The 16,744-nt window shown below is 49.2% G+C and overlaps 1 protein-coding gene across 7 annotated transcripts in view; it reads right to left on the minus strand.

The window, feature by feature from the left end:
• Positions 1-16,744, minus strand: part of SLC19A3 (solute carrier family 19 member 3) — a 550,876-nt gene that overhangs the window by 216,509 nt on the left and 317,623 nt on the right. For 5 of the 7 annotated variants that reach the window (XR_015300937.1, XM_086943756.1, XM_086943754.1 and 2 more), the window contains one exon: positions 8,220-8,361. The exons of the other annotated variants lie outside the window; for them this stretch is intronic. Coding sequence is in view for 4 of the 5 variants with exons in the window: in XM_086943756.1 (XP_086799882.1) it covers positions 8,220-8,361 (142 nt within the window). In the remaining variant the exon portion in view is untranslated. The remainder of the gene's footprint in view (positions 1-8,219; positions 8,362-16,744) is intronic. 7 annotated transcript variants of the gene reach the window in all.

Below are 16,744 nucleotides of genomic sequence, written 5' to 3' on the forward strand. Positions count from 1 at the left end.
GTTACAATTATCAAGGAAATAGATTGAGCCTGTATATTTATAAATAGCATGGCTGTTGTGCTAGCTTGCCTGCCCCAACAGTGCAGTAGAGGCTTCCATAGCCCACTATATTTATATAGGAATGCATGTACTAAGCTGACCTCAAAACAGCGAGGTTGCTATAAGACATTTCAAAATGGCTATATATTTTGATGTGTGCCAGACAAGTAATGGCACCTTTTAATGAACATTTTATTTTGTGCACAGTGTAATACGTAATTGAGATAGTAGGACAAAACAGAGTGTGGGCATCGGTCAAAGGAATAACTCAATTGGGCTTAAGTGTCCAATTTTTGAAGATTTCTCCTTGGCTTTAAACAACTTTAAGACTGTCTTGACATAGAAAGGAGTGTTAGCTGACAGTGCTTAAAATGTTAAAAAGTGGGTTTGGGCCTAGCGGTCCAACATGGCGGATGCACTTTAGGCAAGCTCCGACAGCTTCGTTCATAATCATCCAGAATCCTGCCTACATCCATAACCAATATGCCCCCCGTCTCCCTGCTGCAGACCGGGAGGTGGATGGTCTCTGGGACATTGGCCTGTGCAGACAGGACAGGACAGAGAACAGCAAGACAAGCTTCACTGTGCCATGCGGCCCTAGTGGAATTGGCGGCTGTGTGGGTGTGGGGGTCAGCGGCTGTGTCTGGTCACAGAAGAGTTCAGGCTTTGCTATTGCCATGGCCAACTTCACCCTGGGGATAGTGGAGCAGCCCAGCCAGAATGTGGGGCAGTGCATCCCTGGCTGAGAGAGGAGGCTGGCTGCCGTGATAGGGTGTGGGTGTGCTGTGGCCTGGTGAGCCCCCGGGCTGCACCTGATGACTACAGTGGCCACTCAGTGTACCGGGGAGGCCGCCTGCAGAATGGCTGAGAGAGGTGGTGGCAGCCACATTGAAGGGCGGTGAGGGTGACAGCTGAGGCCCTTCTTTTTCTGTAGCCGGGACCTAGGTGCCTCGACCGGTATTACCCCCGGCCCTGCGTCCAAACAGAGCACTATGGACAGATTCACAGGGGCTGGCACGTCAGGGGTCAATGGAGGGTAGGCCCAAAGTGCTACCCCGAACAACTCAGTATTGCTGGCTGCAAACATTCAGTTTAGGGATATGCTGGATGCAAATATTGGGGCACTTGGCGCCAAAGTAATGTTACTGCGCCAAGACCTACGGAAAGTGGTAAAGCGAATTGCTGAGGGTGAGACTCGCGATTCTAACCTAGAAGATCTAGCACATACACTGTATCAAAAAGTTGATACCCTTATGACAATGACCAAAGACTTGGCTGCACAGGTGGAGGATGCAGAAGACCAGGCCCATCGTAACAATTTCTGCTTTGTGGGCTTTCGAGAAGGGTGCGAGGGAGATATGGGGAAGTTCCATACCCGTTGGATCACCCAGTGGATACCCACGGATAACCTCTCCTCCTGTTCCATCATTAAGTGGACCCACAGAGCACTTTAAAGAAACCCTCTCCTGGCGCCAGGCCAAGGTCAGTCATCACCAAAATCCTCAACTTTCAATGCAGGGACACTATCCTTAAGCAAGCAAGAACCCAGGAAATGATGCTCTATGAATCACACAGCATCATGATATTTCCTGATTGCACCAAAATGGTCCAGCAAAAACACCAATCCTTTACAGCAGTGAAGAACCGCTTCTGTGATCTCAAAATTCAATACATGCTCCTGTTCCCCGTCTGGCTGCATGTGGCATACAACTCTCCCACCATATTCTTTGAAACCCCTGAGGAGGTCTTCGCATGGGTGGATGGAACAGTTACCGTCAAACCTCATGCCCCATCGTGTCTTGACTCTGACTCATCCTCCATCAAGAGATGCCTAAAAGCAGTCTAAACCCAAAATGAAGCGCCGCTATAGGTCCCGCTCTTCGTGACACTCAAGGCCTGGCCCACAGGCACTCAAGGACACACACAAGATATATGTGCAAGACACTGGGCATGCTGATCCTCCTTGGCCTTTCCTCCGAGGAGTGGGTACACACAGTTAATGTGTAGCTATATAAAGGATGAAGGTATACTGTTACTGGTCGCATCTGTGGTTCATCTGTTTCCAAGGCCCTCCAGAGAGACTACTAGTTGAAAGGGTTTAGGGCGATTCATTGAACAGGCCTGGCTACTTGTCCCCATTGGTGCTGTGGCTGGGCTCCTTCCGCGACAGATGCTTCAATGTTACTGAGGTATTAGGGTGGGGGGTGGGAAAATGGAACTGGTTCTACAGTTGTAGTAAGTTCTTTTATATGCAGATCTAGTGTTTCCTTTACAATTAACCCACACACAACCACCACAGTTCATGAAAGCATGTGCCAGATGGCTGACTCAACAAATATCGCCGCTCCTGTGGGGAGGCTCCATATTGTTACATGGAATGACTGTGGAGTCCTAGATAAAGTCATATGAGGCCCGGTACTTCATCGGGCTAGGCAACTACAGGCAGACATTCTCCTTTTAAAGGAGACACACCTCCTCGAGTCAAAGGTCCCATGTTTGGTCCGATATAGGTTTACACAGACCTTTCATGTCGGCTTTTTAAGGGGTTTGTAGGGTGTGGCCATTATCATACAACACAGGGTTCCCTTTCAGGCTCCCCAGACCTGGGTAGATGGGCAGGGGAGATATGTTTTTGTGTCTGGGAAGGTGAATGGGGAATCCATTGTTTATGCCACCTGCCACTCAGCCAAACCTATGTAGAGCGTATCATGAGAATATGGGGATGTTTGCCTGTGGGTCTGGCTGTCATTGTAGGTGACTGGAATGAAGTTATGTCACTAGAAAAGAAAAGACACACAATTGGTGGATGGAATGCAGAACAAATGAAAACATTCATCCCCAGTCAATAGATTTGGGTTATTTCCATCATTCTTTTGCTCACCGTGCCACCCTAGTTTAGACCTGACCATATGCAAATCAGTCTTGTCCCCTTGCCGCATGGGAACAGTCTAGCCCGAACTGCCAAGCCAGGTCCTCCCCGGACCGGAAACAAGCATCCTAGGACCAGCTCTGGGGTATTTAGGGAGAGGAAGCATGCCACTGGAGATCTTTGTAATGGGGTGAATGTATGATATTGTTCTTTTTGTTACCCCGATTGGGACGGGTATGCCCAGACCTGGGTACCATGCTCTCCATGCCACTGGAGTCAAGCTATCTTGGCTGATTATGGGTGAAACCCCTGAAACCGGTTCTAGGATGCTTGTTTCCAGTCACAGGAGGACTTGGCAGCTCAGGCTGGACTGTTCCCATTGGGCGTAGGGTCAAGACTGATTTGCATATGTCTGGGTTCAAAATGGAATGGCTTGGGGAACAAAGCAACTATGGATTTAGGCCCAGATCTCTGTACTGGGGTGAATGTATGACATTGTTCTGTGTTACGTACATCAATTGCTCTTTTTGCATATGTCTCTGGAAAGGAACACATGCCAAGAGGCAGGGTGGGTGGGTGATACATGGGTGACTTCCTTGGGATCAGTAGTGGAGATATTGGGGTGGAAAGATGCCTGGAAATCCTTTCATACCACTGTAGAGAGCTTTACCTTTTACTCCACTGTGCTTGGCTCGTTTTGTCGACTTGACTACCAATTCTTACCTGTGGGTCATACACATAGAGTCTCTGATATAGAAATTTTGCCTAGATGGACTCTCGGCTCCCTCTCCAATTGTGCTGTGCTCTCGGTTGGCCCTCACCAACACCTTTTTCATAAGGTGACTGGCTCCGTGGCACCCGAAAAACCCGGTATTCAGAACACGCATGCACTGCGCTGTGACTGAATATTTTTCCCTTAATACAGAATCCATCTCCTCCAAAATCATTCTATGGGAAGCAATGAAGCTGACCATACTCGGCTTTGACATTAGTTCTTGCACACCAAAGTGCAGACAGCAGTTGATACAATTATCGCAGATTGAGGCCCAGATGGTTGACCTAGAGATACGTGGCTGCAAGGCCGTGAGCGGTGTGGGGCATCCGCAGCCAGGCCTAGCCCAACAGCAGTATCAAACAGTGCTCGTTGAAGAGGCCAACATGCCTGACTGGCCTACCAGAGTAGGATATATCAATGGGGGACAAGTCTGTGGGAATGATACATAGACTGTGCCAAAACGTTGTGAAGGTAGTCCAAGTACCTTCATCCGAGACAAAAAGGGAACACTGCTTACCAATCCGACTTAAGTTGTCAACAGTTTTGATGGCTATTATCAGACCTTATATGCAGATAGGGAGATCCTAATGGCTACACAATTTTCAGAATTCCTAGATGTCTTTTCTCCAAGGGCCAACTCGTCGGCAGCCAAAACATTGCTCGATGAGCCCTTAATGGTTGAGGATATGTCTGGTGCCTTGGTGAGGTTACACCATGGGTGGGCCACTGGCCCAAATGGGCTCCCTAACAAATTCCTCACTAAATGTATGCCTTTACTGGTAGCTCACTATTCGGGTGTGATTCACACAGCACCCAGGGAAATGCCTATGTCAACAGATTGGAAATACACACAGATACCTCAAGCTGGGTCTTACCCCAGAGACTCAGTCCTCATATCACTCCATCTCACTCTTAAATATAGAGGCCACAGTGTTGGCCAAGGCTTTGGCCAACAGGCTAATGTCTCTATGTCAGATCTGGTCCACCCAGACCAGGCAGGCTTAATGCCCCACCATGCTAATCACCCTAATATCTGTCGCGCCCACAACACTATAGATCTGTAGGACCGACTGCAACGCCCTGCGGCTCTACTACTATCGGATGTTGATAACGCTTTCAACTCTGTCAGCCCAACTTAGCTATTTGCGCTTCTGCAGAGACTCAACATGGGTCCTAGATTCCACTCATCAATCAATCAATCAGTGCATTTCTAAAGCGTGCTTCATACCCGTGAGGGTCTCAAGACACTGGGGGGGGGAGGGGCTGCTACTGATCGAAGAGCCAGGTCCGATTACTCTATACTGACCTGACAACCTTTGTTCGTATTGCTGGCATGACCTCGGCCCCATTCCCCATCCTTCGCAGAACCAGACACAGAAGCCCCATGTCCCCTCTTTTATGGGTGAGAATGGACAACAGGTCAGGGGATTTCAATATCCAGGGAAGTGTCAGACCGCATAGTGCCATATGCTGATCGCGTCTTATTCCTCATCACAGATCCAGCGACCTCCAGTCCCCGGATCCTAAGGATAATGCAGGTAATTACGGAGACGTCAGGGCTGTACATGAATGTCAATATGTCGGTACTCTTGCTGATGAAGGGAGCACCAGGCAATTTCACGTGGGCTGCAGGTTTGTCCATAGAAGCTTAAGGCTTCCAATATCTAGGTATGTTGCTGGCGTGCAGTCCAACAATTTCATGGGATCGTAATTTGGCAACACTGACGGAAAGAGTAAAAACGGAGGTAAGAACTTGGCCTCATTTACCTCTATCCCTTTATAGCTGCTATGCCATTTTTAAAATGACCTGCCTCGTCTTTTGTACCAATTGCAGAACTACCCCTTTCCAGTTCCCCTTACCTGGTTTTGATAGATCAATACAGTCTTGATTCAGTTTTTATAGGTGGGAGGTCCCTCTTGGGTGGCCTTACACATCTGCTTCTGATCCACTTATTGTGGGGGCATCAAAGCCACAGATTTCCAATCCTATCATGGGGTCGCACATCCACAGGTAATCAATGAATGATGGTATTGCCCCAGAGACGACCCAGCATATGCGGTGGAGGGATGGCCGATTCATCTATGTTCAAGTACCTTTATAGCAGAGCAGATGTGGGTTCCCTTCCCCCAGATAGGAGGGTGGTGGACCTCGTGTGGAGGTAGTCCCTTTGTAGGATGGGTGGTGGGAAGGCTTCATGCAGGAGACTCCGCTGTGGCGGAAAGTGCTCATTCCCCAGGGGTAAGGGCTACAAGGCTTTCAGGGTTGGGATCAGATTGGCATATCCACTCAGGGGGTTGTGATTCAAGACCTTAGACTTAAATCATTTCAAGAACTCCAAACTGAATTCTCAATTCCACACAGTCAATTCTATAACTATTTACACTTGCACCATGCGCTGCCCCTATATACATACTCTCTTGGCACTGCCAGACCTCAACTCACTGGAAAGGAAAGATTTTATGGGCGAATAGGGAAGTCATAAACTATCAAACACTTACCTATCCCTGGTCATGAACAGCACCACAACATTAGAAGACCTCTTTGTGGCGTGGCAGAGAGACATAGGTGACCTAGATGAAGATGACTGGGCGGAAGCTCTGGAGTCCTCTCGCGGGGCAGCGATATCCTCACGCTTGCCAATAATCCAGTTTAAATATCTCCATTGAGCCTACTTCACTAGACACCGGCTGTGGCGTATGGGTCATATAAGCTCCTCCAGATGCCTGTGGTGCTAATCCGAGGAGGGTATCTTGCTACATACAGTTTGGGAATGCAGGGCCCTAGCCTGGTTTTGGAGGGGGTGCTGGGGTGCTTGGACGAGATTATTGCTTGGGATTTCCTCAGTCCCCAAAACTACTCCTATTACATAGCACTGAAGAGATTGGCGGTAATTGATACAAACGACACTTGCTATTCCTTGATCTTACCCTAGCTAAATGGGACATTGCAGGTAAATGGAAAAATGCAAGGCATCTGAAACAAAGGCACAGGCTTCTGTATGGGCTTCAAAGTTGCTGTGTTTTAGGTGAAGGGGTGCCCGCAAAAGCATCACAAAATCTGGCGGCAATGGGCTGATTACCAGGGCTTGATCCTAGAGCCTGTACACACTGCAGACATGCACTGGATGATGAAATTTGATAATACGGACAGGACACATATGCAGACCCTCATATCCCTTAATGTATACATGTGTTGGGCTATGGGACATGGTTGGGAGGGAGTAGAGGCTTACGAAAGATATTGTACATACGTTTATGTTTCCCAATGGGGGTAATGCTGCACCATTTATTCAGCGATCTAATGTATCTGTTTTGGTCCTCTTGGACATATTCAGGCAAAAATTCCAATAAAATCTTTTGTGAAAAAACAAACTGTGATAAAAGTGCAGTGGTCCTATGTTTTTCTTAGGAGCCCAACACAATTTTTGCCAAAACCGAAGCAGGGCCGGACTGGGAACCTAAACCTGCCCTGACAAAGTACTCGGCCGCACCACCGGGGGTGTTGTGGGTGCCGCCGAGCTCTTTGCCAGGGACGGTTTTCGGCTCATTTTGTTACAGGGCCGATTTTGCAGCTATGCTGCAAAAACGGCCCTGTATAAAAACGGCCCCCAGGGGTCCCAAATCGGCCCCCCACCCTTGCAGCGCACCTGGGGATTGCCCGGTGCCCGCAATGGCCAGTCGGGCCCTGAGCCGAAGGTTGCCAAGCACCAAGGCTGGGCAGTCTTGATTCTATCTGACGATTCTTTCTTTTCACATCTTACCCTTCAGTCTCTATAAGTCACTCTTGCAAATTCTTTTTCATTTCTGTCTACTTCCGTTGTCACAGTTTTTCTATTTTTCCTTTCCCCTTCTTTCTCCTTTTTCTACCTCTCTGTCTTTTGCTCCGGGTCAAAACCGCAAGATGAAAAATACAATCTGGTTCCCAAAAATTGGTACTGATCCCTGCCACTAGGGGCACATGTTAAAAAGGGGCAGCTTATTTGTATTTTTACATCCTTAAGTTACAGTTTCAATGTGATAGAGACCAACCACATTTCATGTCATTCTGCTAGGGTCTTTAGATGGGGTTCCTTGCACAAAAACACACAACTTCTAAATTTTATGTTAAATTATATACTCTTGGAAACTGCTTAATTCACATTAGAATAAGTACAGGGGCCCAAAGTAATGCTGAGAAGCTCTTGTGGCACTATCAAATGATGGAGGGCCAAATACTAATGCTGCCCAGTCTGGATTCCACTTCATACCTCTTTAATCCATTACCAGAATCTCCCTGCTTCTCTTTCGTCTCCACTTTCTCCCTTTGTCACTGTATTTCCACTTTTCTCTTCCTCCTCCCTTTTCTATTTTTCTCTCTCTTGCTCTGCATCACAGTATTTTGGGAATACATTAGTGTCTGTCTCCAAAAATGAGTACTGGTGGACCCCAACTGCAACGACCGACTCAAGTTAACCACTGATCTTGGAGCACCTAAAAATGTCAGAAAGCTAAATATATGCAACACTAATGAAAAAATTGAGAAAGAGCACACTGTACCTGAGTGACAATATCCAACCCAAGACCTTTCGAGTCAACAACAATCACAGTCACGATTGTCTGGAGGGCCAAAGCAATGAACGAATTGAATCCAAAGATTAAAGCATAACGTTCTTCACTGAGGTTAATAGCAATCTGAAATCTAAGAAAAGAAATCAGTTAGTTAAATAATGAGAAATGATAGCATTGCATCTCCTCAGATACTTCATGGGAGTACTTGTATTACTTCAAGCTGTGAGTAACAAAACATCAAGCCAATACGTTGTTACTATTATAAAGCTCAATAATACTCTTTTCATTAAGCTTGGAAGGTAAAAGGGTTGGTTTACCTTGTCAGAAGCTGGTCCTGTGACAACATAACGTGGAGGCAAGTGTGAGTGAAGCTAAAAAAAGGTAACATTGGCACACACTAAGGGGAAAATTTATTAATCGTTTGCACTGTGTTTGCATCATAAAAGTGATGCAAATCAGGTACAACATGTTGTGTTGAAATGGGGGCGTGGCCAAGCCAGCCAATATGGCGGACTCTTCTCCCTGAGGCTCCGACCGGTGGCCCGTGCAATCGCCACTAGTAACTTCCCCATGCACCTGGGGACCCCATAAAGAGCAGTACTTGCTCGGAATGATGCAGAGACGGCCCCGGTGAACTAGGATTCCCGGTGAGGGCCGTGCCGGCATTGCTGGGGCACCTGTCGGAGGTTCCCTGAGGCCACTGGACAAAATGGCGGGCTCGCAGAATAACGGCACGATCCTCTGAAGAACGAAGTGAGCGCCACCATCTTGGTGTAGGACCTGCACTATCTGAGGGTAACAGCGGCAAGGCAGCTACCGAGAGCACCGGGTAAGGATGAGACGGCCCCCTGACTGACCTCAAGGGAGTGGGCATCCCCGTGCACCGGAACGCTGAGGAGCGTCCCCGATGGCAGCGCGTCGTGGGACTCGGACCGCGACATCTTTGGCGTTTCGGCACAGGCCCCCTTCTGGGCTCCACCTTCCCTGAGAGGTGTCTGAGTGGGAGGAGAGGCGACCCGCGAGCCACTGGCTCGGCGCTGCAGCCATGTAGACCCCAGATCAGGTGGGCCCGGGCCAGTAATCAGAGCCCCTGAACTTTTTGAAGCCTGCCTGAATACAACGCAATGCCGATTAGAGGACGGCCCTGCTGGGGCTGAGCATGAGTGTCCAGGGGGCCAGACGAGCACCTGTCCCCTGCTGAGGCCATAGCTGGACTGGGCGGTGGAGGCAGCATTGGCGGTGAACAGTGCGGGTGAGAGCGCAGCGATCAATGGGCAGGCCGTGAGGAGGCAGATTCCCCCTAGTGCCGGGACTTCATGTCTGTCATATACCATAGGCCCGGCAACCTCCCGGCCTACCGTGGAGGAATAGTGCAACCCTGAGTCCTGTTCTCCTTGCGCCTTGCAGTGGGGGAGGTGGGGATGTGAGTGTGAGAGCCGCAGCCACCCCCCTGCACTCACATCCATCGAGCCGGAGAAGACACGCGCACAACCCGGACAGAGTACAGAGTGTAAGATCTGCCGCCGTGAAGGCCGCGCAAAGGAATTTGGCAGAGTAGGGGATGCCCTCTAGCTGCCTGCGGTGCAGGGTGACCCAGGTTTGAGACGTGGCGGCCATTCGCCCTCCACTTGGCAATGGAGCTTGAGGTGCGTGGGGGGTAGGAAGAGAGAACAAGGCACACGCTGGCAACCTTCGCGCCCGATCTCGGGGCCAAAGTGACAATATAACAGCCCCTTCGCCCTGATGGCTCTTACTGTTTGACTGCGAGGCCTGGGGCATATAATCATCTGACTAGCTTACAGCACAGTCGGGAACACCTTATCACCTGCATGCCCGCTGCCTGGTGGTGCATCCGCAGGCGAGACACCCCACCTCTACAAGTCAGATTTGGCACAGATTGGGCATATCAGAAGGACTGAGACCCAATTGAACTGCTGCAGCCTCTAAGGAGCCACAGATCGCCTCCCAGACACAGACAATAAGTCGTAGCACGGGAGCAGCTTACTGAGACATCACTGGTGGCTTTCCCCGCACTCAGGTCTTGAGAGGAGGGGTGAGACACGGCGTGGGGGCTTTCAGAGGACGGCACCAAAGAGACATTTGAGCAGTGAGTTGCGCGCATACTGGTGCAACACTACACGAAGAACATCTGGGGGAGGTGAAGTGTGACCGTGACAGCCCAGAGAGAGTCAGAAGCCCCCGGTTGGATGCACTCGCCCAGCAGCTGTCTATAGATCAGGGATTGGAATTGAGTGATGTCGGGCGATGACTGCTGCGGGAGGAGAAGAGAAACCCCCACCGCCATGGGCCGTCAGCGCGCAGTGGGGAGGCAGCATGCCCCGGAACAGCAGAGAGTGACTCCCTCGACTCCTGTTGGGACCAGGTCAAAAGTGGAGCCCTTGGGCGAAGACTCCATGTCCAGGAAATTAGACCAGGTCCTTGCAGCCATTGAACTCAAGAGTATTGTTGGAAAACAAATTTGGAGAGTTGGCCTCAGACCTTAATATTCTTTGTGATGATCATAGGAAATTGGCAGATAAAGTCACCCAGAGTGAACAAACGATCCAAACAATGGAACCGCAGGTGCAGCAACAACACAATGCTATAAAAGATCTGCAATCACGGATAAAGGTGTTGGAAAACAAGACGGACGATTTGGAGGGACGCTCCCGAAGGAGCAATATCCGAATTATGAATCTTTAGGAAGGGGCAGAAGGTATGGACCCGATCAAATACATCACCTCCTGGATCGCAATATTCACACCCGCAAAAGATTTAACCCCTACTTCTCTATAGAGAGGGCGCACAGGGTCCCAGCACGCAGACCAAAACCGGGCATGCCCCCTCGACCATTCCTCTTGAAGCTCCTACATGAACAGGACAGGGACACCATCTTCCATGCAACCAGACAACATGGACGACTACAAGTAGAAGACAAACAGGTCATGCTGTACCCAGACTACTCACGAGCTGTCCAACAACAAAGGGCCACCTTCCTCGGAGTTAAGCGCGCCCTGCGCCAAAAGAACATACAATATGCTCTCCTCTTCCCTCCCAAACACAAAATCATCCACAATGGCACGACTCACTTTTTCACGGACCCAAGGGATAGAGATAACTGGGTGGAGCAACACATGCAGCACCCTACTAACGACAATGACAAACGAGGTGTTCGACTGCCCGGATGCTTGGGACGGCGTTTTCTAAGGGTTACCCTCACACAACTAAGCGTGCAACCCAGCGCAGCCATTACCAGCTCCCCGGATCTCACACAAATCATAACAGAGCACAGGCAAGCACTACAAGCAGTGGCTACACTGAGTCCCACAGGGAGGGAGTCGGACAAAGAGAGAGGCCCACACTTGTTCAGCTCAGAAGACGAAGCAGTGATGCACTCATGTCTCGAGAGGGCTCGGTGACACCTCCAATAGTGGCTCCGCAAACGGCTGACACACTGATATAACGGAATAGCAGTCCTCTGAGGCGCACAAGGAGGGTGAGTATAAGCAGACAGAGTGACATCCAATCCCGGCGGCACGATGTAGGGATCGTCCATGCATGCGACAACAGTGAACAGTGAACGATATTCCAGCCAGGAACAGATAACTAGGAACAGAAGTGGTGCTAGGGGGCAGGTCCCTGATGTTGTTTTTTAGACGGGCAGCCGTGACGACGGAGACCAGGGAGAAACAAAGCCACCACCCCACAGTAACTAACGAAAATCTACATATGGAAACCAGTTTGGACGTATCACCTCGTGTGATAGGTCCCCGGAGTTGGGTCTGTCCCCAGTGTTTCAGTTTGCCCCCCTTCTCTCTTATCCCCCAAGTATCCTCAAGTGGGCAAGTAGACAGAAACGGACAGAGCAGATTAATTGTAAATAGCGGGTGGTGGGTGGATGGGTGGGTTCGATGGGTAAAAGGGTTGTTAAACATCGAGGAAACACGGATTCTAATGCACGCTACATGCCATACAAAATCCCTAATACAGACATAACATTTATTACACTGAATGTCGGGGGATGCACACAGCCCACAAGAGGTTCTCCATCTATGTATACATTAAGAGAAAACAGGCCCAAGTAGCCCTCCTGCAAGAGACACATCTGACAGAGAAGGAGGTAGACTGTCTGTGCAAAAAATGGCGAGGCATAATCTGCGCCATGACGTATTCCGCATTTGCCAGAGGTGCACTTTTATGGATAAGACCAGGGGTACCATTCAAAAAGCAAACACACTTAATAGATAAGGATGGGCGATATGTGCTAATGACAGGGCTGTTAGAGGGTCAACCGCTACTCATAGGGAGTATATACTGCCCCAATGTAGAACAAGATCAATACTGGGATAGACTCACAGGCGTGTTGGCCCAACACACATCAACCCCATGGCACCTAGGAGGAGACTACAATTGTACTTTAGATGAGCACCTAGATAGATCGCATCTCCCACCATTACATTCGCCTGTATATTAACAAACTGAGCGCTTCCGACGTTGGACGGATCGATGGGCATTGAAGGACACCTGGAGAGCTCGGAACCCAATTGCCAAACTCTACTCCTTTCACTCTATCCCTCACAATCTGAGAGTTAGGCTTGACAGGTTTCTGTGCTCTGCAGTACTCCTGCCCAAAGTACAGCATGCAGACTACTTGGGTAGGATAGTGTCGGATCACAATGCGCACACAGTGACCCTAAGATGGTGACCCCCCCATCCCCCAGTCCCAACGTGGAAGCTACCCCAAGAATTCCTCACCGATCAGGCGTTCGGCCAAGTCCATGGGGAATTCATTCAGGAACACTTTCTGCAGACCGCAGGTACGGCATCCTCTAGATTAATAGAATGGTATACATTTAAGGTCTCCGCCAGGGGACACTGCATCCAACAGGTGGTGGGGGTGAGGAGCGTACTGGAAAGTGCCTTACAAAATGCAAAGTCTAAATTGGCGGAACTGCCAAAAAATATAGACCAAGGGAAAACTACACTAGCACAACTGTCGGCAGCTAAAACCTCTCAGACAGAAACGATGTGAGACCTGCGCAAATACAACTTTTGCGCTTATGCAGCTAAAGCACACCGGGAGGGTAACAGAATGGGGTCCCTATTGGCATGGTTAGCCAAACAGGACACAATGACCCACCAGTCACAGAACTCACGGACACAGATGGGCAATCCAAATACTCATATTTCATGGCTACTATGTGGAAATCTACAGAGCTCCAATGATAGAAACGCCGCAAGAGCTGGCCCAGTTTCTGGGCCCATCACCCATGCCTGAAATCTCCCCCGCAGACAGGAAGGAATTAAAAGGGAAGATCACGCCCGCAGACGTAACACATGCAATTAGGTCGTTAGCGTGAAAGAAGGCAGCAGGAATGGATGTCTTTCCACTTGAGTATTATAGCACGTTCGTAGCCCAGGTGGTGCCTCGGTTGGCATCTATGTACGAGGATGCACTAACCAGAGGAGTGCTCCAGGAATCGCTTCTTGCATCGATCCTGGTGACATTCCTGAAGCCGCACAGAGACCCCACACTCCCACCCTCCTACAGACCGATAAGGCTCTTAAACGCACACTGCAAAATTCTAGGAAAGATATTGGCCGATTGCTACAGTTAAATTCTGCCAGCTTTGGTACACCCTGACCAATGTGGCTTTGTTCCACGACATAATACCTCACATAACTTACGTAGGCTATTTCCTATTCAAGACAGAACAAAAGACCGATTCCCACGAGCAGCATGCCTGATCTTGGATCTAGAGAAAGCTTTTAATATCTTAATGTTGCCCTATCTGTTCGCAGTCCTCCCAAAAATAAATGTAGTCCCCACACTCATGGAACATACTCAGCTCCTCTACAGAGACCTCACTTCTAGGGTACGAATCAGCAAACTTATTTCAGCCCCATTCCCGGTAGCGCAAGGGACTAGGCAAGGGTGCCCCCTTTCCAGTGTCCTCTTCGCTCTGGCGGTGGAACCTTTGGCCATAAGATTGCGATAGGAGGGGGAGACATGGGGAATCCCAATAGCAGATACAACACATTGCTATCACTATACGCAGATGATCTTCTGATTTATGTTCGGGACATTACGGACGATCTCGCCCTAATATGGACAACGTTGCAGGAGTTAGGAGAGGCTTCGGGACTTGAAGTCAATTGGGAAAAATCGATGATTTTCCCACTCAGCGCCCATCTGGCACCTCTGGAAGTCACAGTGGACACTCAGACACTAGAGTGGAATGCCACAGCCACCAGGGGCCCGTAGCCATAGCAATAATGATAATGGTTACTAGAATGCTCTATCATTTCACGAATCTCCCGGTAATCCCACCGCGCTTCTTCTTTCGGGAACTAGACGTGCTACTTACAGCTCTGATTTGGGGAGGTGGTCGTCATAGAATAGCACTTCGCACATTGTACCTTCCACCGACTTGTGTTGGCTTGGGAGCTCCGTCCTTCGAATCATATTTCCTCGCGGCGCAACTCCAATGGCTTTCTCACTGGACAGAAGAAAGGCACATGGGAGAAACAATAACCGAAGAAGGCAGACTACCCCTCCCTGCTATCAGAAGAATTTTAATGCCGGGCACCAAACTGGCGCGCACACACCCGCTACAGGTTTCAATAGCCCGCAAATGCATGATGCGAGTGCACTGCATGTCGAAGGGGCGACCATTATACTCTCCGTTCCTCCCCCTGGTGGGATTCCCCCGGAGGAGTGAATACTACACCGCAGGAGCCGTTCGTGTATAGACCGATCACGATGTGACAGAGGTAGAGGCTCTGTTTCATGAGGGGCATCTGAAGACATATGCCCCGATGGTCGAGTGGTATGACTTCCCGCAGAGGCAATTTGAATGCACAGACAACTCTTAGACAGTGGTCGCCAATGCTGGGACCCCAGGGATGGGAAGCCCCCAACACATCCAGTGCTACACACGATACTATGAATTGGAATAGGTAGGCACTTAATCACTTGGAACTACATAGCGATCCGGGAACTGACTACCATCTCCCTTGACGGACTGCGACAGATGTGGGAAGACGAAGTGGGTCGGGCATTCCACGATAAAGAGTGGAACCAAGCTTTGGAATACCCCTAAAAGTTTTCCAGAAATGCACGATTCAAAAACATACAAGTTAATGTCCTACACAGTGCGTATCTCACGGCAGATAAACGGCACCGATTCTACCCCGATACACAATTCACATGCCCTTAATGCCAAACACAGGAAGCAAACTTTAAGCACATGTTCTGGGACTGTCCCTCCATACAATCCTACTGGGATAAGGTACATCAGACACTCCGAACAATGGTCGATCTCCCGAACATCTCCACATGGGAGGCATGCGCTCCTGGTGTGTTCTGGAAAAAGAAGTCTGCAAAATTGCAACGGCGCTTTGCATCCTTAGCCATCCTCTTGGCAAAGAGAAATATAGCCATGCATTGGGGAGCCGCTACTGGGCCTCCGGAGGCAGCTTGGGTGGGGGCAATGAACAAATGGGGAGCAGCAGAGGAAGAGACCCTGAGAGAGGAAGAAGTAAGGGGTACTCGTAAACATCCAGTAGCTATGGAATGGGCGCAGTTATTAATTCACTTTAAACAGGAGACAACTGTAGGGGAAACACCTGAAGCAACGTAGTACCCACCCCATGCCCCTTCTCTATCTCCGGCTACACAGATCCCAACAATAGAGGAATAATATTCAGGCAAGAGGGTCAAATAGATCAGATGGACAAAGCCCCTAGGATAAATTGCCCAGCCCCACGACCGCTCATTTCCCCTTGATGACCCAATGACGTACCCCTTGGACCTATGACCAGTCAACTCATAACTCGTCAACACCGATCATCCTTGCCCACCTAGTACGTCCCCCCCAAGTTTTTTTTTCTTCCCATGGTGCACAGTTCAGTTTACATCGGCAGTTCTAAAGCCAACTTAACCACACAGAACAGATTATCAGACACACTAAAGGGTAAGGTATATACAGATAGAGGAGGGGACGATATACCAACCCTTGCCACCATGTGACAAAACGGTCTAGACACAGCAGGACATATTACCACCAAGTGGAGCAAATCAGTAGTAGGCCTAAAGGACTATGATATGCTAATGTATTTTGAGAATTAGAACATAAATGAGTTTGCTATTAGTAACCAGTGCTGATGCTCAAAAATATGCGCATAGGATTGTTAAACTACGAAATGTCCGATGTCTCACAAGGAATATTGTAATGCAAAACCCTAATAAAACATTTTAAACAAAAAACATGTTGTGTTGGAATTTACTTTCTAAGGTAAATCATGATTAGCGTTGGTAAGTTGCCTTGAGTGAGTAAAGTACCACTACGTATCTTTTGCATCAAGGCAGTGTTCTAAGAGTGGTACATGTGCTTTCCCATCCAACCATCCATGAGGTTCAACGCAAATCCCTATTTCCTAACATTTGTAGACAGGGATTTTTACCAAAATGTATGCCTACTCGAGGCAGGCGTAACAGTGGAGCAAGTTTG

The sequence above is a fragment of the Lissotriton vulgaris genome, chromosome 11 (assembly GCF_964263255.1).
Source record: "Lissotriton vulgaris chromosome 11, aLisVul1.2, whole genome shotgun sequence".
Lineage (NCBI taxonomy): Eukaryota > Metazoa > Chordata > Amphibia > Caudata > Salamandridae > Lissotriton > Lissotriton vulgaris.